Below are 25,719 nucleotides of genomic sequence, written 5' to 3'. Positions count from 1 at the left end.
GCCGCAGCAGCAGAACGTCCCGGCTCGACTCTGCACCTCAGCTCACACATCGTTCACAGGGCAGAGACTAACAGGTGGACTCACTAAAGGGCTACTCTCACACGTACAAGTCTAAGGTCTATGTTATTTAAAGGTTTGAACGGGTTGGTCATGTGTTTACTTTGAATAACTAGTCGTATGTACACTTGAACTAGCTTCTCAGGCTAACCAGTAACTTGGTGTGTACAGATAGTGACTCAGACACAATGATGACATTACATAAAGATCGCATTAACAGTATTCAAACAAATGAATGAATCCATACTTTTTATTGTTTTTTTTTTCTTGTAATTCAAATGTATGCCTTTGTTTGTTTTTTTTAGAACTATGTGTTGTCACCTGTTTTGAAAACGAAACCATCGCTTTTAACTTAAGGCTCAGATTAAACTATGTTTCATAAGATTAAATACGGTCATTATCAGACTGTGAAGTGTGTTAATCTTGTCCTGGGGCTTTGATCTGTTCTGTAGATCACTGCGGGATGTCTACTAAAGAGGTGAAAGCTGCACTGAAGAGTGCCCGAGAGGCCATCAAAAACAAGGAGTTCAAAGAGGCCTTAAAGCACTGCAAGGTAAGGAGAGTGCATGTCTTACTACATAAGGTACCCCATAAAGCATAGAGGTATTAACAACGTTTACAGATTTATAAACAGCTTGCATGCAATGCTTCAATGTTTTGGTTTATTCCTTGGTTCTCCTTGCTAACACTACTGTTTTTACCTCTTGACTCTCCCTCGCCCATTGCTTTGTTTAGGCTGTCTTGAAGCTTGAGAAGGGGAACTATAATGCCTGGGTGTTCATCGGCCTGGCGGCCAGTGAGCTGGAGCAGCCGGATCAGGCTCAGACAGCGTACAGAAAGGCCCTGGAGCTTGAACCCCAGCAGTTACTCGCATGGCAGGTAAAGGAGGAAAAACACGAAGTTCTTAAAGGTTATGCTCTTATCTATCATGTGCCAGATCTCTTTCGCCACAAATTAAGGGTTGACATTTATTTGTTTGATGCGTCTTGTTAGGTTTATATGCAGATCGTGTCCCCTCCGGATGAATTACTCAGATTGCCTTTTAATGTTCCAGTTTTAATTTGGTCTCTCAAAACAAGACTGGAGATTCTGCCTGTGATGTGACCACAACAAGCCCCTGCTTTGAAGTGCCTGATTGCTTTTTGTGTTTCAGGGCTTAGCTAATTTGTATGAAAAGACCGACCAGTGGGACTTCAAAACGGAGCTACCTGACGTCTACCAGAAGCTCGTGGAGCTGTACGCGAGGTGGGTCCTGATGAGGAGCAAAGCCTTCCTCAGAACCCTTCCCCACGCCACCAGACGCACCGTCGACCTCACCACTTCACCTCACCACTTCACCTCACCACTTCACCGCTTTTTCTCAGTTTTTTTTTGGCTGTTCCAATGTTGTTTCTTGGTTTCTTTTTTAATTGTATTTGCTTTACCCTTGGCTGCACGGCTAGTTAACGATACGTATTGAGTGGTGTGATACACCTGACCTATTGTTGTCAATCCTCATTCTTTCCATTCACAGCTCGGACAAAACTAAATGTTACGAGGTGATCAAGAAATTAACGGAAAGCTATCAGTCCGACAAGGAACATTTAAAGGTACAATACTAATGAAACATATGCTCAACTCCAAGCAACCAATGACAAAGATTGTAAATTAAGGTGTGTGTGTGTGTGTGTGTGTGTGTGTGTGTGTGTGTGTGTGTGTGTGTGTGTGTGTGTGTGTGTGTGTGTGTGTGTGTGTGTGTGTGTGTGTGTGTGTGTGTGTGTGTGTGTGTGTGTGTGTGCGTAGTTGGCCAGGCTCTGGCTGCAGTTCATCCAGCTGAAGGAGGAAGATGCTGTGCAGAAGGCTGAGCTGCTGCAGTTGTGGCAGCAGATGGTCACAGACTTGTCAGGCTGCGTGGAGACACAACAGGCCGACAATGAAACGCAACAGCATGTACGACTTCCCCTATATTCAGCTTCACAATTCCTCATTATAAGATTATTATTATTATTAACATGCGGTTTTAATGAACTATTATTATTTTATATACCATTATGTTCGTGACATTTTGTGAAAAATCACCTTCTCCTTGAGAATCATAAAGACACAGGTTGGATCATATGCTGGCCAACAGAGTATCTGTACTGATATCAGTTCAGATCCAAATGAATGAGCGCTCGGATATCAGGTCCCCTCATTAGAGCGGCCACTGCACTCTGGGTGAATCACACGATGCCTGCTCCTTAGAGCTGAAGATGTCATTGCTTGTCCTCCCTGAATCCAGCTGCTCACCGCCTTTGAGCGGGCCATGGCCCTGACCTGCCCCGCCCCGGGGGAGGACCACCGGAGGCTCTCTGCGGACTACATCAGCTGTCTCTCTAAGGTTAGGCCTAAGAACTTAAGACCTTAAATTTAAATTACTTAGAGTTAAGGCCTTAAGTCCTGTCGGAGGTGTGTCTCTGAAGGGTTCGGTGGTATCGATATTTTAAAACCTCTTCCCAAAACATTGCGATATTTATTTACAGATAAACCGTAAAAAAAGTAGCATAATTTATCAAGAGCGCATCTTATAGCGTCTTTTTTCAAATGTGCCGTTTGCCGCTATGCTCTCTTCTGCCACAGGGGGGAGCCATGGTCACAAAATAACGTTCTGTCCCTGTTCTTGTTTCATAGATAATAAACCCATTAACCAATCAATTATAAGGCTACTGGGCATGTTTGAGTGATAGACTAGCAATGAATTATGACCTTCATAAGCTTGTTGCTAAAACTTTTTGTTAGTAGGCTAGGCCAGGCCCCTAAGCCGTTGGAAATAATTAAATCATCGTTATTATTATTAGCGTTATTATCGGTGGCCTCAAAGGGGGTGATTTTGACGAGCAGTTTCACCGGGAGAGTGGGTAAGGTTGCCAGCCAGCTTGAGCGCAGCAATAGCATCGTGTCTCGTGTTTGTTGTCCCTGTTCTGCATGTACGCCGATGCAGATAATATAGCACTAGCTGCCATTTCAGCACCTCCACTGTCATAGGCTTGGGCCTCCTGCTGAAGCACAACCCACTGATTGGCTGACATCAAATTCTCTGTTCTCAAATGACAACAGCTGAAAGTAAGCACGACACCAGATCAGTGGCAGGAGAAATTCTAATAAGTGTAAAACATTGTTAAAAGGGTTGATATTGTTATGGACACCGTAATAATGTTATACATCCTTGATTTACTGTTTAATTGGAAGATTGCCCAACAGTAATCTTTAAGGAATAAGAAGTGCCAAACAAGAGTTTAGGGCCCCCTCATGCCAGAAACAATATCTCTGTTTGTCGTGATGCTCTGCAGCTTCCAGGAGAGGAGGCCAAGATGAAGGAGGCATGCCAGTCCATGCTGTCCCTCTACCCCCGTCAGAGCTACCCCCTGGAGGTCCTGTGCTTGCACCACCTCAACACAGGTAACCGCCTCACCACGCTCTATCAGAACCTCCATGTGACCATGAACCTCAGGTGCACTTTGTAAGACTTATTTGTGTCATCCTCGGCGTCTAGCAGAGGTTAGTCGGTAAAGGTCGACACGTCATATGATTGTCCTCACATGTTGTTTTTGTTTCTAGACGTCCAGACAGAGGAAGCTGGCAGCTGTTTCTCTCAGCTCCTGGAAATGTCCCCAAACAATGGTCTGGCCCGCGTTGGTATGGGCACCAAGTCGCTGCAGGAAGGCAAATATCAAGAGGCCATCAGGAGCCTGGCACAAGGTGAGCTCCCACGCCGACCGACGGGGCGTATTTGTTCACCAGCTATTTATTATTGCATTCATAGTCAACCGCACAGGGCTGGTTTCCTACCACCGCCTGCGCTGTCCGCGCTGGGGGACTGATTCCCAGGCCTCTGTTCACTCAGGCCTGCAGCAGACGGGCTCCACCGGCGGGTGGTGCAGTCTGGCCCGGGCCCAGCTCAGGCTGCACCGATACAGTGACAGCGCTTTGTCCTGCTCCCGAGGTACAGCAACGCCTGGGTCTCCACAACTGTTCCGGGACAAAAGACAAACACAAGTTTGATTGGCTTTTCGAGCCGACACAGTTATGATCACAGTGCTGGTGTAGAAGTAACACGCTGTTAGATCTGCCTTTTATCAGGGAAGCCTTTGATCCACGATCAGAGAACCGATGCACTGTGTGTGTGTGTGTGTGTGTGTGTGTGTGTGTGTGTGTGTGTGTGTGTGTGTGTGTGTGTGTGTGTGTGTGTGTGTGTGTGTGTGTGTGTGTGTGTGTGTGTGTGTGTGTGTGTGTGTGTGGTCGGGCTTCAGGTCTGACCCTGTGTGTGTCGGGAGATGAGGACGTGAGGATGAAGCTGCTGAGGATGAGGCTGGAGGCCCTGGTCCGGAGTGGGGACGCCCAGGCTGCGGACCAGGCCCTGGAGCTCCTCAAGCAGGTCAGACCTTCAGGGCTTTCAGTTGGACGTCACAACAGTCAATACTGGGGGCTGATTCGTCGATCCAGTCTGCCACAGAAACGTGTAGCAGTAAATCTGAGATTTTCATTTGGTCAATTATTTCATTCTCCTATTGTTTCTAACAACCCAGATTGTGGAACTTGACAGCAAGCTGAGTCACACTGAGTTTATATAAGGCATTAGATATTGTTTAGTGCGCTGCTTGAATCTTACAATCAAGCCAATTGTTATTTCATTTAATATGCTGTCGACTTTTGGTTTCAGATCCCCGGTGCTGAAACGGACACCGTCCTGAAAGCTTTGAAGGGGCGAGCCTATCTGAACAAAGGGCAGGCTGACCAAGCTCTACAGGTGATGAGTCCTGGTGGTTTAAGATGTGCTCCATGTCCTTTGAAGCACATGCGATGGTTGCAATAGCTTCAGAAACACACTTTATGTAAGACCTCATGGTAAAAAAAACAACTTTGGCATTATTAAGATTTGTTATTAAGATTCATTATATAGATTCATTATATAGACTCATTATTAAGATGCTTCATTATATAGATTCATTATATAGATTAATTATTAAGATGCTTCATTATATAGATTCATCATTAAGATTCATTATATAGATTCATTATATAGACTCATTATTAAGATGCTTCATTATATAGATTAATTATATAGATTCATTATATAGATTCATTATATAGATTCATTATATAGATTCATTATATAGATGCATTATATAGATTCATTATATAGATTCATTATATAGATTCATTATATAGATTCATCATTAAGATTCATTATATAGATTCATTATATAGATGCATTATTCTGTATGTCTCTGGCTCGTCCCCAGGTCTCCTCCGAGCTGCTGGGCTCCAGTCCAGAGCTCAGCCAGGGGCTGGCTCTGAGAGGCCTGGTGCAGGCAGCCCAGGGACAGCTCCACCTGGCGGAGCAGAGGTGGGCAGGCCCGGGTGGAGCTAGTGCTTCAGTGTGAACGCACCTGGCTGGTTGTACCGTGTGGTTGAACAGGCCGGTGTCCTTGTAAACGCTCTCTCTCTCCTGCTGTAGTTTCCTGCAGGCTGCAGCCCAGGGCCTGGACGGTGGGGAGAGCTTCTTCCTGTTGGGAAAGCTCTACTGGGACATGGGAGAGGAGAGCCGCACGGACCGGAGCAAGGCCCACACTCATCTGCTCAAGGTTGGCACGGCGCTGCTGCTCCAGGAGGGTCAAGGGTCACCTTCTTCCTCTAGTCCATCGTTACTGGCTTTTCTTTTCTTTTTACTTGTACCAACTATAGGTACAAGATGCAAGATCTGCGAGAAAAATGCTATATGCTCTGCTCCACACCCCGCCCGTCCTCAACAAGCGAGACTCTTTCAGAACCTGAGACCTTTCCCTCTGCTGCAGAGCACTAGTACCCCTGTGGCCTTAAACCAGCGTCTACACGACAGAATGTGTTTGAGAGAAGATTTCAAGCAAAATAGTTTTCCTTATGGTCCCTTTTTAAAATATGTAACCACAAAGTGCTTTTGGAGTCACTTAAAACAAATTACTTTAATGTAAAAAAAAAAAAAAAAAAGCATCCATGTCCCATTGTTTCTACTGCGTTTGGGTTTTGGTCATCACGATGCACACTGATGGGCTGTCATCAATGTGTTCCTCAGGCCGCCAAGCTGGACCCTCACCTGGGCTGCGTGTACCGCTACCTGGGCCACTACTACCGGACGGTGGCCCGCGACGGCGGCCGCGCCCGCGGCTGCTACAAGAAGGCCTTCGAGCTGGACGCCGGCGACGAGGAGTCCGGGGCCGCCTCCGTGGACCTCAGCATGGAGCAGGGAGACATGGTGAGGGCCCCGCAGAGAGCCCGCCCTCCATCCCAACGCAGCGTTGAGAGGGCCGTCTATGGCTGGGGTTATGGATCATGGTGGTCGTACCTCTCGCCCACTTTGAGGGTCTGGGCCTGGTTGAGCAGGTGGTTCTGGGTAGAGGGTTCCAAACCGGCCAGCGGGCCTGGCATCAGAACCCGGGCTCTGTTGGGGGACACGGCGCTGACACCGCTCTCTCGGCGTTGGTTCAGCTGTCACTCATCCCGCTCTCTCTCTCTCTCTCTCTCTCTCTCTCTCTCTCTCTCTCTCTCTCTCTCTCTCTCTCTCTCTCTCTCTCTCTCTCTCTCTCTCTCTCTCTCTCTCTCTCTCTCTCTCTCTCTCTCTCTCTCTCTTTCTCTCGCTCTCCGTGCGTAGGACACCGCTCTGGCCGTGCTCCAGGCAGTGATCGACGACTCCACCCCTGGGTCCGCCAAGTGGGCGTGGATGAGACGAGGCCTGTATCACCTCAAGGTCGGGCAGCAGCCCCAGGCCATAGCGGAGTACGTAACTCACCCCCCCCCCTCCCCCCCTCCTCTTCCCGGTCACATTTCTGCCTCCAGATCCGGTCCTTTAATTTTCCATTTGTTTTTGTTTTTTTACATGTATTTTTATTGTTGTTAAAACAGATGTACAATGTCATACAGGTTGTAATGTTTCACAGTGGTTACAATTCTTTTGGCGACAGTGTACAATGTAACAAGAATTACACAGCATTTTAACAATTTACATTTTTATAAACCCCATCCAACCCTAACAATCCCTGTGCCGGTGAAGAAAATAAATAAATAATAATAATAATAAAAATAAAAAAAATAATAAAAAAAATACATACAAAAAAAAAATAATAATAATTAATTATCCCAAGATTAAAGTACTTTACGTTGAAGCTTGTTTACTAATGAGAGGGGAGAGTTGCAAGTTTGTCAAAATAAACCAGTAAGGGGTCCCATACTTTGTAGAAATTTTTTGGTTGATCCTCTAAGAAAGTATTTAACTTTTTCAATTTTTAAAAACATCATCATATCAGAAAGCCACATTGATGCCTTCGGTGGTAATTGGGATTTCCATTCTAAAAGTATTCTCCTTCGCGCAATCAGAGTTGCAAAAGCAATAACATTTTTCTTGCCAGTGGCTATCGCAGCGTCAACCCCAAATATAGCCACTAAAGGGCTAGGTTGTAGATCTAGGCCAAAAGCAACATTCAAAATCCCAAATATTGATTTCCTAATTTTCCATGTGTGTGTTCCTCCCTCAGCCTCCAGTCGGCCCTGCGGGCCGACCCGGAGGACTGGGTGTGCTGGGAGTGTCTGGGCGAGGCCTACCTGAACCGCCGGAGCTTCACGGCGGCGCTGAAGGCGTTCGGGAAGGCCCACGCGCTGCAGCCCGCCTCCGTCTACAGCCTGTACCAGGCGGCCTCCATCAAGCAGACCCTGGGCAAGTTCCAGGAGGCCGCCGCCGAGTACCGGCTGATCACCGCCAGGGAGGACTACGTCCCCGCCCTCAAAGGTACTGTGTGTGTCCGTGTGTGTCCGTGTGTGTCCGTGTGTGTGTGTGTGTGTGTGTGTGTGTGTGTGTGTGTGTGTGTGTGTGTGTGTGTGTGTGTGTGTGTGTGTGTGTGTGTGTGTGTGTGTGTGTGTGTGTGTGTGTGTGTGCCTTACCGTATATGATATTATTTCGGCGTACGGTAACTGATCCTCCTCCAGGTCTGGGAGAGTGTCTCCTGTCCCTGGCCAAAGGGTTACTGGAAGACTACCGAGACGGCAGCGCCGTAGACCTCATTCAGCAGGCCATCAGAAGCCACTTCAGGTACCGGGAGGAACGGGTTACACAAGGCTCGCTCAGACCATTGCATCACAGTGGAGGTTAAGATAGATAGACAGATAGATAGATAACAGATAGATAACTTTCTTTATCCCCGGGGGGAAATGAGGTCATCGTAGCAGCGGTACAATACAATCTCATTTATTTAAAAGGTACAAGAGAAGGAGAGATAAGGTGCCGTTTGATGTACGGTGATGAGATGATGAGATGCTCCGTCCTCCTCTCCCCCCCCCGTCAGGGCGGTGGAGCTCCGTCCAGACCTGTCCTGCCTGTGGAAGCTGCTGGGAGACGCCTGCACCACGGTCAGCGCCGTGTCCCCCAACAGAGCCCGGGTTCTGATGCCAGGCCCGCTGGCCGGTTTGGAACCCTCTACCCAGAACCACCTGCTCAACCAGGCCCAGACCCTCAAAGTGGGCGAGAGGTACGACCAGCAGCACGGCCCTCTGTATAACCCCCCCCTTTTAAAGGTCCCATATCACACCACCAGGTGTGAGTGATCAGCCGTTACAAGCCGTTATGAAAATCGGTGGCTTTCATCCACGCCTGACCCACTCCTCGCCTCCCTTGACCGTGCTCTTCAGGTGCTACGGCCGCGCTCTGAAGCTGATGCCTGAAGCCCCCAGCCTGTGGTACGACCTGGGACTCAATTACCATCGTCAGGCCAGCCTCCCCTGCCCTGCAGAGGGGGACAACGGTGGCCAGGCCCTGCTTCTGGAGAAGGCCCAGCAGGTAGCGGCCTTCCCTTTTTAGTCTGTACATGAACAGCTCCGTGTCCACAAGGTTTGGATGGGGGAGTCTGTGTTATTGGGAACACTCTCATATCTGTTGGGCTTTGCTTGTTTATTTTTTAATTCTACCTATATTCTCTTTAGTGTGTTAAAAAGGCGATCATGATGGACAGTGGGAACTATAGCTACTGGAACGCCCTGGGAGTGATCGCCATGAGCAAAGGTAATCAAGGGCTTCATGTAAATACTGTGCGTCATCGTCTTCAAGTCAAGGTCTGAATTATACTTTTTTTTTTTTTTTTTTTTCACCAGGTCTTGAGAACTTCGCCCTGGCTCAACACAGCTTCATAAAATCAGTTGAAGTTGAACCTAATGTGAGTAAATTGTTCTATATATTCATGTGGTGATGATTACTGCCGGCAACGTGAAATCACAGATTTTCTATTGTTGACTTTGTCCCCTGTTGTGTAGAACGTAACGGCCTGGACCAATCTCGGTACACTCTATTTGAAGAAGGAGAATTTAGAGGTAATTATTGTATATTTGAACAAAGAAAACAATGGTAACCATTGCCTTCTGTAGCGAATACAACGGATGAGTTCTCTTCTTGCTCCGCAGCTGTCACACGAGGCCTTCAAAGTAGCCCAGTCGTTGGAGCCGCTGTACGTGAACTGCTGGATCGGACAGGTATTGGATCACACGTGTGTCAGCGGTATCATCCATCAGACGCCTCAGCGTGGGCCTTTGATTCAGGGGTGCCTCTGTGGCCCCATCCAAGCTAAACATGTAGTGAATATCCCTTTGAGCCAGCGAGGTTAGAGTCCAACCTGTGGTCCCATGCTCCATGTCCTTCCCTCTCTGTTCTATCCAACGTTGCGTCTTTAATTCTGTACCTCTGGTCCCTTCCTGCCAGGCCCTGATAGCGGAGGCGGTGGGCAGCTACGACACCATGGACCTCTTCAGGCACACGACGGAGCTCAGCACCCACGTGAGCTCACCTTCAACTCACACTCTATCGGTGTCCACCTTGTGGTCAGGGGGAGAATTACACGCTTCCAGGTGCTGCCCTTCGGAAAGTAATATTGGTATAGGCAAGGCAACTTTATTTATGTAGCACTTTTCATACACAAGGCAGACTCAAAGTGCTTCACATATAAACATTGTCATACAATAAAATAAAATAATAGGTAAGTAAAATAGATAGAAAATAAAGGCAAAGTAAAAAAAAAAAAGCATTTTAGAAAGTGTATTTAAGATCAACAGTCTCTGATAGCCACGTCGGGACTCCGACCCGACCTAAAGGAACTTATACTCCTATACTTATCCTCCTGACACAGAATAGCACAACACAGGTGTACCGCACAGGATCCAGGGCCAGCCCGTCGTATTGGTACAGCTGTGTTGTGAGGTTCTACTTGTGGTTCCGTGACGGTGTCTCCTGGTTCCCCAGACGGAGGGCGTGAAGGGCTACGCCTTCTGGGTGTGCTCCACCCTGCTGGACAAAAGCAACCGGGACTCTGAGCTGTACCGCTACAACATCGTCCAGATGAACGCCGTGTCCGCCGCACAGGTGGCCCTCAGCAAGTACACAGGTACGCACTTCATAGTACACACACAGGTACACACTTCACAGTACACACACAGGTACACACCTCACAGTACACACTCAGGTACACACTCCAACAGGTACACACTTCACAGTACACACACAGGTACACACTTCACAGTACACACACAGGTACACACTTCACAGTACACACACAGGTACACACTTCACAGTACACACACAGGTACACACTTCACAGTACACACTCAGGTACACACTCCAACAGGTACACACTTCACAGTACACACACAGGTACACACTTCACAGTACACACACAGGTACACACTTCATAGTACACACACAGGTACACACTTCACAGTACACACACAGGTACACACTTCATAGTACACGCAGGTACACACTTCATAGTACACACACAGGTACACACTTCATAGTACACGCAGGTACACACTTCACAGTACACACACAGGTACACACTTCACAGTACACACAGGTACACACTCCAACAGGTACACACTTCACAGTACACACACAGGTACACACTGCAACAGGTACACACTCCAACAGGTACACACTCCAACAGGTGCTCAGAGGCCCGGGTACAGGTACCCAGGTTCTCGTTAACAGAAGGACTCGGTGTGCAGCGTGGTTCCCGGGCTCCACCAGTGTGGCGGGGGTTCAAGTCTGCGCTCAGCAACTTTTTCACTGCAGTCATCATTTTTGTCCAGAAATTGAATTATATCCTGGCGACGGACCAGGAGCTATAGATCCCACCTTCTAGATACTGGCGGTGATTCAGTGGCGGCTGGACGGGCTCAGCTCGTTACGATAGTCCTTTAGGAGCAAAGTAATGACTGCAAACAAACGTCCGCTTGAGCAGCGGTGTCTGGGTGAGGTGTGACCGCTCCGGTTGTCTCGTGTCTCGGTGTTGTTCCCCAGAGAGGATCCAGACCGACCCCGACGCCCTGATCATGCTGGGCTTCCTCAACGAACACCTGCAGCTGAAGACACAGGCACTGCAGGCCTACCAGAGGTAACAGTGCTCTCTCTCTCGGTCTGTCTGTCTCTCTCTCTCTCTCTCTCTCTCTCTCTCTCTCTCTCTCTCTCTCTCTCTCTCTCTCTCTCTCTCTCTCTCTCTCTCTCTCTCTCTCTCTCTCTCTCTCTCTCTCTCTCTCTCTCTCTCTCTCTCTCTCTCTCTCTCTCTCTCTCTCTCTCTCTTCCCCCCCCCCCCTTATGCCTTATGTATGTATGGCGTATGTGTGACGTTCAAGCCCAAAAATCTGCTGAACTTCTGCACGTCGGTCTCATTTCTTTACCTCTACCTTTGGCATTATGTCACTTTGGCAAATAAGAAAATCATGGATGTGATATTTTAACCTGTAGCCGTAATCTCATACAATTTGCCAATTTGGTAGTGGGCTCTTTGTGTAGACGTGTAACGTGTTGTTGTTCTGTTCTTCAGGTAGTGTGTGGGCTCTTTGTGTAGACGTGTAACGTGTTGTTGTTCTGTTCTTTGTGTAGATGTGTAACGTGTTGTTGTTCTGTTCTTCAGGTAGTGTGTGGGCTCTTTGTGTAACGTGTTGTCGAGCTCTTCTTCAGGTAGTGTGTGGGCTCTTTGTGTAGACGTGTAACGCGTTGTTGTTCTGTTCTTCAGGTAGTGTGTGGGCTCTTTGTGTAGACGTGTAACGCGTTGTTGTTCTGTTCTTCAGGTAGTGTGTGGGCTCTTTGTGTAACGTGTTGTCGGGCTGTTCTTCAGGTAGTGTGTGGGCTCTTTGTGTAACGTGTTGTTGTTCTGTTCTTCAGGTAGTGTGTGGGCTCTTTGTGTAACGTGTTGTCGGGCTGTTCTTCAGGTAGTGTGTGGGCTCTTTGTGTAACGTGTTGTTGTTCTGTTCTTCAGGTAGTGTGTGGGCTCTTTGTGTAACGTGTTGTCGGGCTCTTCTTCAGGTAGTGGGCTCTTTGTGTAGACGTGTAACGCGTTGCTGTGTGTTGAACCCCAGGGCGGTGAAGCTGCTCCAGTCCCTGCCTCCTACAGACGAGCTGGCCTTCGCTCTGGGCAGCCTCGGCCGCGCGCTGTGGTAACTCACCGCTCCGCCAGCCCCTGATAGTGACTGACAGTTTGTACTGGTCTCGCTCAGATGTAAAGCAGTCAATACAACTCACAGAGACACGCATTTCAGTGTTTTTTCCTAAACGGATGCACTCACCAGCAGTTCAACAGGTACACACTTCACAGTACACACACAGGTACACACTTCACAGTACACACACAGGTACACACTTCATAGTACACACAGGTACACACTTCACAGTACACACACAGGTACACACTTCATAGTACACACAGGTACACACTTCACAGTACACACACAGGTACACACTTCATAGTACACACAGGTACACACTTCACAGTACACACACAGGTACGCACTCCAACAGGTGCTCAGAGGCCCGGGTACAGGTACCCAGGTTCTCGTTAACATAAGGACTCGGTGTGCAGCGTAGTTCCCGGGCTCCACCAGTGTGGCGGGGGTTCAAGTCTGTCAGATGTAAAGCAGTCAATACAACTCACAGAGACACACATTTCAGTGTTTTTTCCTAAACGGATGCACTCACCAGCAGTGGTGGTTCTGTATGGAGCGCGCTGGTGTCTAACGCTGCTGTCCGGTCCCCCCCCCCCCCCCAGCGCCACGGGCCAGTGGGAGGAGGCGGTGCGCGTCTACTCGTCCACCCCGCTGCAGGAGCTCCACGACCTGGCCGGCCTGGCTCTGGCCCACTGCCGGGCAGGACACGTCCCGGAGAGCATCAGCGGTGAGCCGCCGCCGCCGCCGCCGCAGCGCAGCAGCTGATTACTGTCTGACGGGTACTGACACGCACAGTTTCTCATTGTGTTGATTATTGTGTGTGTGTGTGTGTGTGTGTGTGTGTGTGTGTGTGTGTGTGTGTGTGTGTGTGTGTGTGTGTGTGTGTGTGTCTCTGTCTCTGTCTCTGTCTCTGTCTCTGTGTGTGTGTGTGTGTGTCTCTGTGTCTGTGTCTGTGTCTGTGCGTGTGCGTGTGCCTGTGTGCGTGTCTGTGTGTCTGTGTCTGTGTGTCTCTGTGTGTGCGCGTGTGTGTGTGTGTGTGTGTCTGTGTGTCCGTGTGTGTGTGTGTCAGCCTACGAGCGCGCCCTGGCCGTGGCCTCCAGTGAGAGGGAGAAGGCCTACACGCTGACGGCGCTGGCCCTGCTGCAGCACCGGCTGGGCAGCCTGGACTCGGCCAAGACGCTGCTCTTCAGATGGTCAGTGGTCCGCCCCGCGGAGCTGTGCAGCGTGCAGCCCCTCTTTTATCACGTCTACCAGACATAGTTAGAGTTAGAGTAAGCCTTGCCTGAGTGTCGTCTTTAACTGGTAGATGTGATGATGATTCAACAAGGATAATAAGAGTCTGTGTTCTCTTTAACAGTACTACTTACTGTGTGTAGGTGTAGTTGTGGGAGAAGGTGTGTGTGTGTGTGTAGGTAACTGTGTGTGTGTGTGTGTGTGTGTGTGTGTGTGTGTGTGTGTGTGTGTGTGTGTGTAGCTGAAGGTGTGGTGTGTGTGTGTGTGTGCCAAGCACTAGCCCTAGGTCCTAACTCCTCCCTCCTCCTCCTCCTCCAGCTCCACTAGCCCTAGGTCCTAACTCCTCCCTCCTCCTCCTCCTCCAGCTCCACTAGCCCTAGGTCCTAACTCCTCCCTCCTCCTCCTCCAGCTCCATGCTGAAGGAGCCCGTCCCGGAGTCCCTGCTGTGTCTGTGTGCGCTGGGCCTGGACCACGGCGACGCCACGCTGGCCGCCGCCGCCCTCGCCGAGCTGCTGAAGCAGGGCACGGCCACCGGGGGCGCCGTGGAGCAGCGCTGCCTGCTGACCTGCGCCCTGCTGGCCCTGCAGGGCGACCACAGCGGCGTGCAGCGGGAGGCCGCCCGGGCCGTGCACAGGTGCAGCAGCGGCAGTGCCGATTCTAGACCGGTTTTAATGGGGGGGCCGAGATGGGGCCGGCTTTTCTGTTAGAGGGGCACAAACCCAATTGTTGTAGGGGGGGGGGATCGCGGACAAGCGCTGTTGCGGGCGCGATTGTTGACGGGGGGTGGGGTTGGCTCGTTCGGGGGGGGGCACAGGGGGGGCCGGACTCAGAGTTATGGGGGCACTGGCCCCCCCCTAGAACCGCCACTGAGCAGGGGGTCACCTTTCAACTGTGTTCACGTTGTGGTTTAGTTATCGGGGCGTACCTTAAGGCGGGTTTATACTACTCCCTAAAGTGCCGTACTACGTAGACACGGAGAGGGCGGCAGTAGCTCAGGAGGCAGAGCGGGTCGGCTGGTAACCGCAAGGTCGCTGGTTCGTTCCCCGGCTCCTCCTCCTAGCGGAGTGTGGAGGTGTCCCTGAGCGAGACGCCTCCCCCTGACTGCTCCTGACCTGCTGGCTGTCGCCCTGCGTGGTCGACTGCGCCGTCGGTGTGTGGTGAATGTGTGCATGAATGAATGGGTGAATGTCAGTCAACGCTGTAAAGCACTTTGGATAAAAGCGCTGTATAAATGAGAACCATTTACTATTTTACCATTTACCAGAGCCCTCTCCGTCGACGGAGAGCCTGACAGAGACCCTCTCCATAGCTCTACGTGCGCATCCAATATTTTTTAAGTATCCGTCGAGGAAACGGAGACGGACGGAGACGGCAAGCGCTGTGATTGGTCCTCTAAAAAAAACATTTACGGAATCACTTTCCCCGGCTTGACTTTGCACCTTATTTACTTTGTACTTTGTTTACTTTGCACGTTAAGGACCAATAAAACACCAAATAAGATTTGAAAGGCTTTGGAGGTTTATCTTCAACACTATTTACGTGGTCAGTAGTCAGCATGTGAGATCGATCGGGCGGCGCATTGCATCGCGTTTCCGACATCCCGACGGAGAACTGTGACTGCTCGAGGGGTCTCCGTGGTTACGGAGTCGGATTACGGAGTCGGAGTAGTATACTTTGGCCTTTACTCGTACTAAATCATTACAGTGTTATATTAATAGATAGATTTATTTTGTGTTTATTTATTTTTTATTATCACAGCAATCCTGGAAACCCCTCACTCTGGGCTCTGCTGTCCAGACTGGTCCCACAGTACTGCCCCAAGAAAGCAAATGTAAGCGCACACACACGCACACGCACACGCACACGCACACGCACACAGACACACACACACACACGCACGCACACACACACACACACACGTAGTAGTAGAGCTAATGGAAAACATGTTCTATAATTAGATCCAGGTCACCAATTGCTGTATCGCAACCCAAATCATATCATTAAAAAAAGTGTGTGTATATATATATATATATATATCTCCCCAGTGCATTAGAGACGGGTGTGGGCCATCTGTCGTTGTGATTCAGGTCATGTCTCTTTTGTCCCCAGGGCGGAGCAGTGGCCGGCCGTGTCGCCTGCCTGGCCAGTATGACACAAGGGAAGGTACGTGTGCTGACGCTACAGGGGTCACACTCAATCAATTAACTAGTATTTGTATCGCCCTTAATCACAGTTGGTCTCAAAAGGCTTGACGGGCCGTGTTTTGATGACACCCCCCCCTTACCCTAGCCCCCAGAGGGTGAGAAAAAACTCTTATTAGCAAGGAGAAAGTGTTGAGAAGGAACGCAGAGTGGGGGGGTCCCTCCTTCAAGGGATTGCCAGGAGTGCAGTGGATTCCATGAGTGACGTACATAGTAAAACAAGCAAACAGTTTAAATTATTAAGTTAGGAAAATAAATATTTTCTATGACGCCGTGGGGCTGGCCGGGTTCTTGAATAGCTGATTATTTGGCCTCGTTTTATTCGGTCTTGCCAACTTGCATTTGAGCCTGCAGTTCTCCTGTGTGCCTGCAGAGGGCGCTGTTGTACAGTGGCGTGAACCAGCTGGCAGGCGGGAGACACTCTGGAGAAGACAGGCATAGAAATGCCCTGAAGACCATGCAGAGAGCAGTGCTGCTCTGTCCTGGTACACACACACACACACACACACACACTATACACACACACACACACACACACACACACACACACACACACTCTATACACACACACACACACACTATACACACACTATAATAATATAACATATAAAATATAAAGAAAACAATTTCTTGCCCCACTGACTTTGTGTCTAAAGTCTAAAGCGGCTTCTGTTTGTTCACTGGACAGATTGCTCTCTGCTCATGTGAAAACTTGGTTCATGTCCTCTCACGTCCCCTTCCTCCTACCCCTCCGCTCCCTGTCTGTCTGTCTGTGTGTGTGTGTGTGTGTGTGTGTGTGTGTGTGTGTGTGTCTGTCCGTCCGTTCGGCCCCAGACGATCCAGCGGCGTGGGCCGGCCTGATGGCCGCCTGCCACACGGAGAGCGCCGCCCGCCTCCTGTCCCGCGGCGCCCCCCCCCCCCCGCGCGGCCGGGCTGGAGCCCGTGCTCATGGCCGTGGTCTCAGACAAAGGTCTGGTTCTCCTCTGCTCGGGCCGCGGCTCAGGTTATGTGGTGTTTGCTGTCCAGTGTTGTTGAATTAACTGGTTCATTTTTCTATCTAACTTTGAACTGAACATATTTCTAACCAAAGAACTTGAACTTGCTTAGGTCCAGATGACCGGTTTATTAAATAGAGTTACTGCCTTAGTTGTGATGAATGAAAAAGGTGCACAAGGGATTATAACATCTGATCCTGTGTATTAATGAAATGTGATGAATGAAAAAGGTGTGCAAATAATATCCACAACAATTTTAGACGGTAGTGATGGGCAGCTGGTAATGGAGAGGATTCATTTAAAAGATAAGCACAGAAATACTACTTTACTCCCACAGTTTTCCCTCGGTTTCTAAAATAACTTAATGAACTGAACATGAACTAGTTCAAAACTGAATTGATGAACTATGAACATGAATTATTTTCTTTTGTATGAACTGAACTTGAACTAGTTCCTGTGAAGTGTGAACTTGCACAAACACTGCTGTTGCTGTGAGCCTCCGTTGATGGACGGCCCCCCGCTGTGTGGTGTTGTGTCTGTGTGTTGTGTGTCTGTGTGTGTGTGTGGTGTTGTGTCTGTGTGTGGTGTTGTGTGTGTGTGTTGTGTGTGGTGTTGTGTCTGTGTGTGGTGTTGTGTGTGTGGTGTTGTGTCTGTGTGTTGTGTGTGGTGTTGTGTTGTGTCTGTGTGTTGTGTGTGGTGTTGTGTCTGTGTGTTGTGTGTGGTGTTTTGTGTGTGGTGTTGTGTCTGTGTGTTGTGTGTGGTGTTGTGTGTGGTGTTGTGTCTGTGTGTCTGTGTGTGGTGTTGTGTGTGGTGTTGTGTGTGTGTTGTGTGTGGTGTTGTGTGTGTGTTGTCTGTGTGTTGTGTGTGGTGTTGTGTGTGGTGTTGTGTCTGTGTGTTGTGTGTGGTGTTGTGTGTGGTGTTGTGTCTGTGTGTTGTGTGTTGTGTGTGGTGTTGTCTGTGTGGTGTTGTGTGTGTGTTGTGTGTTGTGTGCGGCAGTGCGCTGCGTGGAGGAGGCGGAGAGGCCCCTGGTGACGGCTCTGGAGGCCTGGGTGCTGCAGCAGGCGCTGGCCGGCCTCACACTGGGGGGCCGGCTGGACGAGGCAGAGGCCCTCTGCACACAGGTAGGGGGAGGCACGCACACACACACACACACACAGTCACACACACACACACAGGTAGGGGGAGGCACGCACACACACACACACACAGTCACACAGTCACACGCACGCACGCACGCACACACAGGTAGGGGGAGACACGCACACACATACACGCACGCACGCACGCACGCACACACACAGTCACACACACACACGCACGCATGCACGCACAGGTAGGGGGAGACGCGCACACGCACGTACGCACGCGCACGTACACGCGCACGCACTCACGCACAGGTAGGGGGAGACACACACACGCACGCACACGCATGCACGCACAGGTAGGGGGAGACACACACACACACACACACACACACACACACACACACACACACACACACACACACACACACACACACACACACACACACACACACACACACACACAGTCACACAATCTACACACACACACACACACACACAGTCACACAATCTACACACACACACACAGTCACACAATCTACACACACACACAGAGGCTAGATCAGGCTAGGAAACCCTTCATGGACCCTTCGTTGTGCTTTCGGGGCTGAAGTGTATCCAGCAAGTCCAGCTTGCTCTTCCTCCTCCTCCCTGACTCCTGTAAACACCCCTCTTATGCACTTATTCTGTGTTTGGACGTCCAGGCACTTAACGCAAGCACTTATTGTATGTTGTATGTTCTGGCACTTAAAAACAGCACTTAGCATCGTTTAGCATCTTATCCTAGCTATTTTTGCTGTATATGTGGAATAGGTAATTAACCTAATTAACCTAGCGATTGTAAGTGGTAAGGTTCTATGAACATCCTTTCTGTACCGACAGCGATATATTGTTGTTAGTCTTTCTTCTGACCAATGTACTTATTGTCGCTCTGGATGAAAGTGTCTGCTAAATGCCCTAAATGTAAATGTTAATGTGATGTAATTAAGCAATAGCTCACAACAGGCTGTGTTATGTTCTCATTATACCACAGTTAAGGGGCGTTGTCCGTCCCGACGCGACCCCCTTAACTGTGGTATAATGAGAACATTTCACTGACTGAAGTGATCTATTGCTTTTATAAAGCGTTACATAAGTATGGCGAAATGAAAGTCATAGACACCCTCAATTTTGAGAAAGCGAGAAAGTCGGAAAAGCATTTATTTTTAACAAATACAAAAAAGTAGTCCCTCCTGGCTGCCTGCAAAGTGTACGGCAGTTGCTATGCAACACACGGTAGCGTCCTTCAGAGAGAAGGCTAGAGACGGTAGCTCGGTTCGCCGGCATTTTAGCCTACTGTCGAGTTCACTCACCGTGTGCCTATTGCTTTACAACATTTCCACCCTCTCCAGCAATCAACATGTTTTTAGGCTTCAGTGAACTATGCTATTGCTTTTATATATAAATAAACAACAGTTCAAGTTAGGCGCGGAGTGATACTGAACTCTGTAAACTGAACGGGCGTCATAGCTGTGTGTATACGCTCAATATACAACAGTTGGGAACCAATCAGATCGCTTGATTTAAGCCACCCGTTTTATAAAGAGTAATGAATTAAATGGCGATGGGATCAGAAAACGTGATCAGATCACATCTGTTATGTCCTTGAATGGTTGATTCCTGACGGTCGATGTGTCCTCCCCCTCCCCCCCCACCAGGTGCTGAGCGCCTCCCCCGACCACCCGGCCGCGGTGCTGTCCCTGCGGCGGGTGCAGTGCCAGCGCCTCCTGCTGGCCGGGGGGGGTGGCGCCACCGCGCTGCCGGACCCCGTCCTGGAGCAGCTCAGCAGCAGCGTCATGGCCAACCCCGCCGACCTCGGGGCGTGGCATGTGAGCGTCTCGTCCTCGGGTTTCAAAACGAGTTCTGTCGTTAGCGCGGCGGCGCTGCTGGCGGACGCGCTGCTTATGAATATTTTAGGGCCGTTTTGTTGCTTTGAAATGGATCTGAAAACCTTCCGCCCACTCGCTACCTACACAGCCCGGCGGAGATCAAATGAGCCGATTCCACGTCCATTGTGGAGCCCTTTATTGTCCCGTAGTGGAGCACTAGGTTAGTGGAGCACTAGGTTAGTGGAGCACTAGGTTAGTGCTCCACTTAGAAGGTGCATCATAATGGGAGTCCTCGTCATGGCGAACATTGCAAAACAACTAAAACTAAGCATAGACAATCAGACAGACACAATATAATGATAGTGTATTGGCCACTTTCCAAAACGTTATTTCAATGCCTGCCAGAGAGCGCATTCATTAAAAGAAGAAATGTTGGATATTTTTTTAATGTAATTATTTGAGATCTAGCAATAAAAATGTATCAATGAGTGGTTGGGTACCATAAGCCATTCTAAAAGTTAACTTAGAAGATAAAACAACGTAAGGGTGGATTCAGACCGTTGCATGCTCACTGTACATCGGGCAAAGCAACGACGCACAAACTCCCACAAAGGCATCCCTTCTTCATCCTTCTCTGCAAAGATGACTTTGGCTATTATAACCACGGACACCGTCTCCTGCTGATAGAACGGACTGTTGAAATACTTTCAGTTTCTCAGTCTCTAGTTTCTTCTACTTCTGCAGTGTAGTGATAAGATTGATGCCTGAAGTAACTGCTACTGAAAGGCTGTCTGTGTCCGCGTCATTCCTTGGTCTCTTTTCCACCCCTCCCTGTCCCCCTGGCCTTTGTAATCCTCCCGTTTTGACCTTCCCTCTCCTCTCATCACTGCCTCTCTCTGCTGCTGCTGCTGCTCCCTCCCCTCCTGCTTATCACACTTTCTTTCTCTCTTACTCTCACTGTCTCTCTCACTCTGTCTCTCTCTCTGTGTCTCTGTCTGTTTCTCTCTCTCTCTCTCTCTCTCTCTCTCTCTCTCTCTCTCTCTCTCTCTCTCTCTCTCTCTCTCTCTCTCTCTCTCTCTCTCTCTCTCTCTTCTCATCACTCTTTCTCTTCTCTTCTCTCCCCCAGTGGCTGGCTGAGGTGTATCGTAGCCAGGGCCTGCTGGTCCAGGCCGTGATGGCCTACAGACAGAGCCTGCAGCTGGCCTCCCAGCTGTGCCTGCCCAGTGCACAGATAGCCAGCCTGCTGGGCCTGGCCCTGCTGGCTCTGGGGCCGTGCATGGTGAGTGTCCATGTGGTAAACAAGCTCGCATCGTCGTCCCCATCAGGGCCCTCCCACAAGTACATGTTTAATTAGATCTGAGTTTTTACATCAGAGCCCGAAGTCTCAAAGCCCAGCAGGAACGCTGAAGTTTTGTACTAGTCTCACGATCCGGGCGATCATTCATGCGTTTCTTCTGCAGAGGAGGGGACTGTGGTGACGTAACTGGTGGATAGTGTGGGCACGGCGCAGTGCAGGGCCCGAGGCCTCTCGTGCCCTCATCGAGTCACGTTGTTAGGAGCAGGTCAGCGGGCGGGCTGGAGGGCAGCTGGCCTCACAGTCAGATCAGTCGAGGTCAACTGGAAGCAGCCAGGCCAGCAGAGGAGGGCCATGCGTTTTGTTTTTCCTTTTTTGTCAGGAGCTCTGAGCATTTGGGGAACTCGTGCGTGGTTCACTGCGGAACATTTGGATGTGTGCCGTTGGCGGATAAATCCTTTAATGCTGCCTTTCTGCTGCCTATCCTCTTTGAACAGACGATCAGAACGGGGCTTCTGAGTCTCTCGACTGTGAAATGAATTCACGTTTGCGATGTTTCCCATGAATTAAAAATGTGGCTTCTTTAGTAATTCAACTACTTGGCAGGGCTGATATTACATTATTTTGTCATTTTTATATGTGGAATCGTAAATCTAAAATTAGTTAAAAGGGATTTTTTTTTTTCTTCTTCCCGTCTATGTGTGTCCCCTCTCAGGCTGGTGTCCATGGCAACGAGTGGAATGAGCTCGTTCTGGAAGCCACTTCGGAGGCTCTGAAGCTGGCCTCCTCCTCCTCCATGGCGCTTCTCTTCCAGGCCCTGCTTCTGTTCGCTACAAAGATGGCGGCTAGGTGGGTGCCTCTGCTGTCTGGTCTCTGTGCCGTCTCTGGTGTTTGAAGCAGAGATCCTCAATATAGCAATCCTCAGACACAATATCACGGATGTGTTGTCTCAACGGAGCTTGCCACATGCCCAATAGCTGCGTCGCGAGGGCGTTAGACCTGAGATCTAAAGGTCACTGGTCAGATCCCGGGGTCCTCCGGCAATTCTTTTTTTTTTTTGCACGGCTAAAAACGGCAACCATGTGGGCTTGTAACATAGACTTCATAAAATAGTGCCAGAGGCGTTCAGTGTCTTACGCAGCTTCTGGCAAAAAAGAATGAATTTGCCTGTATGTCAGTTGGAAGTTTCCTTATCAGTTACATGACAGAGCAGAGAGAGAACCATTTATATTAATTGTATTAATTAAATTACTAAAGAAGAACAAATTCGAAATATTTAAACATTTTTCCAAATATTGGGATTCTTAAAGGGGTCCTACTATGCCACCAGGGATGAAAATGGTTACTTGTTTTTGTCAGTGAGTGGCCGTTTAGCTCAGTTGGTTAGAGCGTCGTGCTAATAACGCGAAGGTCGCGGGTTCGATACCCGTAATGGCCATGAACTTTTGTAGCACGTTGCTTCAATGGGTAACGACTTCACCGTGTCTAGTATTGGTCAGTCAAAGAAGTGGAGCTCGGAAACTGTTTACGTGGTATAGTCTGTGTTATCCTTTTGATCTGTCACGTGGCCGTTAAAAATAAATAAAAATAAATTACTGAAGAAGAACAAGATCAACCATAATCAATAAGAAACCGGATTCAGAAGTGCACTGAATCCAGGGAGAAAACCCCAACGTCCCACGTGTTATGTCTCGGCTGGACCAACCCCTGGCTGATATCGTGTTAGCTCGTCGGCGGTGGCGTTTGTTTTGGCCCTGGCCGCGTAACGTAACCGGGGCCTTCATCCTTCTGCTTTCTAGTCATCGTGTGGTCGTTAGGTCGTTTTTTCATTAATTGCCGCTTTACCTGAATAATAGATACTGTTTAGTTTATATTATCCTCTTGTCCTTTTCTACTGTGTTATCCTCCTTCCCTGTCACGGGCCGTTTAGCTCAGTTGGTTAGAGCGTCGTGCTAATAACGCGAAGGTCGCGGGTTCGATACCCGTAATGGCCACATCCTTATTGTAGCACATTGCTTCAAGGGTAACATTTTCACCGTGGGTAACGTTTCGTCTCGGTCGGACGAACCCCTGGCTGATATCGTGTTAGCTCGTCGGCGGTGGCGTTTTGTTTCGGCCGCGTAACGTAACCGGGGCCTCAGTCCTCCAGCGCGGCATCGCTGGGTCAGCCGACGGAACGCACGGTGACGCAGCTCAGGAGCCAAAAGTCCCCGCCGCCGGCCCTTTAAATCTCCAGATCACACCTATAGCCGTCAGTCTCTGGGGACCAGGGGTCACGTCTCACTCCTCCCCCCCCCCCCCCCCCCCCACAGGGAGACCCGGCGCCAGCTGGAGAGACTGGCCTACCCTCCCTGTGCGGGGGAGCAGGCTGGCAGCGTGGTGCAGGTGGCACGCTGGTACCTCCTCAAACACCTCCACGCCAAGAACGACCAGGAGCTGATGGATGTGAGTGCTGCCGCCCGCGGGGAAGCAGACAGATCATTCTAGAAAATGTATTTTTATCAAATATCTTTTTTTAAAGGGATACACTGGGGTGGTACAGTTTACGACTTGCTCAAATTATGAATGTCTTGCTTGCAGTAGCAGTAGTAGCAGTAGTAGTAGTAGTAGCAGTAGTAGTAGTAGTAGTAGTAGTAGCAGTAGTAGTAGTAGTAGCAGTAGTAGCAGTAGTAGTAGCAGTAGCAGTAGTAGTAGTAGCAGTAGTAGTAGTAGTAGTAGTAGCAGTAGTAGTTGCAGTAGTAGTAGTAGTAGTAGTAGTAGTAGTAGTTGCAGTAGTAGCAGTAGTAGTAGCAGTAGTAGTAGTAGTAGTAGCAGTAGTAGTAGTAGTAGTAGCAGTAGTAGTAGTAGTAGCAGCAGTAGTAGCAGTAGCAGTAGTAGTAGCAGTAGTAGTTGCAGTAGTAGTAGTAGTAGTAGTAGCAGTAGTAGTAGTAGTTGCAGTAGTAGCAGTAGCAGTAGTAGTAGTAGTAGTAGCAGTAGTAGTAGTAGTAGTAGTAGTAGTAGTAGTAGTAGTAGCAGCAGTAGTAGTAGTAGTAGCAGCAGCAGCAGCAGTAGTAGTAGTAGTAGTAGTAGTAGTAGTAGTAGTAGTAGTAGTAGTAGTAGTAGTAGTAGTAGTAGTAGTAGTAGTAGTAGTAGTAGTAGTAGTAGTAGTAGTAGTAGTAGTAGTAGTAGTAGTAGTAGTAGTAGTAGTAGTAGTAGTAGCAGCAGTAGTAGTAGTAGTGATGATTTGTGTTGAGCGTGTACCTGCTCAATAATTACTTTCTGTTCTTCTTGGACAGACTCTTCTGGAACACGCCAAAGGGAGTGGGGACCAGAGATTGCTGACTTTGTATTCACATCTCACCTCCTCGTCTTCCTAAGCCTTCCCCAGAGACATACCCTGCATTAAAAGAGTCACATGTCCCCAGAGCCGTGTGAAGCCCGGGATCTGGGTAATAATAACCACGGGGCAGACGCCTGCTTACCTCCATGACTCATGCCCTCCGCTCAAACTCCAATAAACAATGTCTCTGAATCGCAGAAGGTCTCTTGAAGTTATGTATTGAATGCATGACTATTGAATGAAAGTGTAATAGGAAAATATAGAAAATAGAAAAATAAGAGGCCTTTGTAGGGGATTATTTGGTATCACAGTCGTGTAAAGTATTAATCCCTGTATTGAGCCTTGGGAGGAAACGTGTACCCATTTTTGTTTGGCAAGTGGCCGTTTAGCTCAGTTGGTTAGAGCGTCGTGCTAATAACGCGAAGGTCGCGGGTTCGATACCCGTAATGGCCATATGCATTTTTGTAGCACATAGCTCCAATGGCTAACGACTTTACCGTGTAGAACCCAGTGTTGACCAGTCAAATAAATGGAGTTCGGACCTTTTGACGGGGTATAGTTTGTGTTATCCTCGCACACAGGCACGGGCCGTTTAGCTCAGTTGGTTAGAGCGTCGTGCTAATAACGCGAAGGTCGCGGGTTCGATACCCGTAATGGCCATATCCTTTTTGTTTAAGGGCAACCTTTTCACCGCGTGTAACGTAGTGTTTGTCAATCAAAGTGGCACTCCGAAACTCTAAAGTGGCACTTGTCCACTTACATTGTGTTTTATCCTCATTGTTGGATACGGGCCGTTTAGCTCAGTTGGTTAGAGCGTCGTGCTAATAACGCGAAGGTCGCGGGTTCGATACCCGTAATGGCCATAAGCTTTTTGTAGCAGGTGGCTTTTAGAGTAAGCTTTCCACCGTTTGAAACATTATGTAATGTTTGTCAAAGTAGTGCTCAAAGGTTTATATTGTGTGTTATCCCCTTCGGCTTCTACTGGCCGTTTAGCTCAGTTGGTTAGAGCGTCGTGCTAATAACGCGAAGGTCGCGGGTTCGATACCCGTAATGGCCATGTCCTTTTTTTTTTTTTTTTTTTTTTAATTTACTACTTAGCTTTAAGAGTAACGTTTTTAACTTTACCGTCTGTAAGGTAGTGTAGAAGAGTAGAAGAGGTGCGAACAAACTACAAAAAGGTCTTGATGTCGCATAACCTATTA

General features: G+C 49.0%; 1 protein-coding gene and 6 non-coding genes across 7 annotated transcripts; all 7 read left to right on the top strand.

Annotated features, from left to right (window-relative positions):
* Positions 1-24,697, top strand: skic3 (SKI3 subunit of superkiller complex). The gene is given in 42 exon segments (XM_084467766.1): positions 1-74; positions 510-610; positions 793-936; positions 1,211-1,302; positions 1,571-1,646; positions 1,840-1,986; positions 2,318-2,416; positions 3,366-3,474; positions 3,634-3,774; positions 3,920-4,018; positions 4,326-4,450; positions 4,736-4,822; positions 5,319-5,422; positions 5,534-5,660; positions 6,128-6,307; positions 6,704-6,828; positions 7,584-7,834; positions 8,032-8,134; positions 8,388-8,570; positions 8,731-8,878; positions 9,022-9,100; positions 9,190-9,251; positions 9,349-9,405; positions 9,496-9,564; positions 9,791-9,865; positions 10,328-10,469; positions 11,384-11,477; positions 12,442-12,519; positions 13,128-13,252; positions 13,595-13,718; positions 14,168-14,392; positions 15,517-15,589; positions 15,868-15,921; positions 16,333-16,444; positions 16,794-16,876; positions 16,878-16,929; positions 17,951-18,075; positions 19,734-19,904; positions 21,031-21,183; positions 21,914-22,047; positions 23,511-23,643; positions 24,474-24,697. Coding segments are annotated over 41 exon segments (4,731 nt in total). The 5' UTR covers positions 1-74; positions 510-520; the 3' UTR covers positions 24,555-24,697.
* AC3HAE_014179 (transfer RNA isoleucine (anticodon AAU)) lies at positions 22,563-22,636 on the top strand. The gene has a single exon. It is a non-coding gene; the product is annotated as a tRNA-Ile (tRNA).
* AC3HAE_014178 (transfer RNA isoleucine (anticodon AAU)) lies at positions 23,119-23,192 on the top strand. The gene has a single exon. It is a non-coding gene; the product is annotated as a tRNA-Ile (tRNA).
* Positions 24,698-24,896: 199 nt separating the features above from the next.
* On the top strand, positions 24,897-24,970 carry AC3HAE_014177 (transfer RNA isoleucine (anticodon AAU)). The gene has a single exon. It is a non-coding gene; the product is annotated as a tRNA-Ile (tRNA).
* Positions 24,971-25,103: 133 nt separating this feature from the next.
* AC3HAE_014176 (transfer RNA isoleucine (anticodon AAU)) lies at positions 25,104-25,177 on the top strand. Its single transcript has one exon. It is a non-coding gene; the product is annotated as a tRNA-Ile (tRNA).
* A 129-nt stretch (positions 25,178-25,306) lies between these two features.
* AC3HAE_014175 (transfer RNA isoleucine (anticodon AAU)) lies at positions 25,307-25,380 on the top strand. Its single transcript has one exon. It is a non-coding gene; the product is annotated as a tRNA-Ile (tRNA).
* Positions 25,381-25,500: 120 nt separating this feature from the next.
* On the top strand, positions 25,501-25,574 carry AC3HAE_014173 (transfer RNA isoleucine (anticodon AAU)). The gene has a single exon. It is a non-coding gene; the product is annotated as a tRNA-Ile (tRNA).
* The last annotated feature ends 145 nt before the right edge of the window (positions 25,575-25,719 follow it).

This window comes from Micromesistius poutassou (genome assembly GCF_964030765.1).
Source record: "Micromesistius poutassou genome assembly, chromosome: 5".
Classification (NCBI taxonomy): domain Eukaryota; kingdom Metazoa; phylum Chordata; class Actinopteri; order Gadiformes; family Gadidae; genus Micromesistius; species Micromesistius poutassou.
The sequence above is the reverse complement of the archived record's forward strand: the minus strand, read 5'-3'. Positions and strand labels throughout refer to the sequence as shown.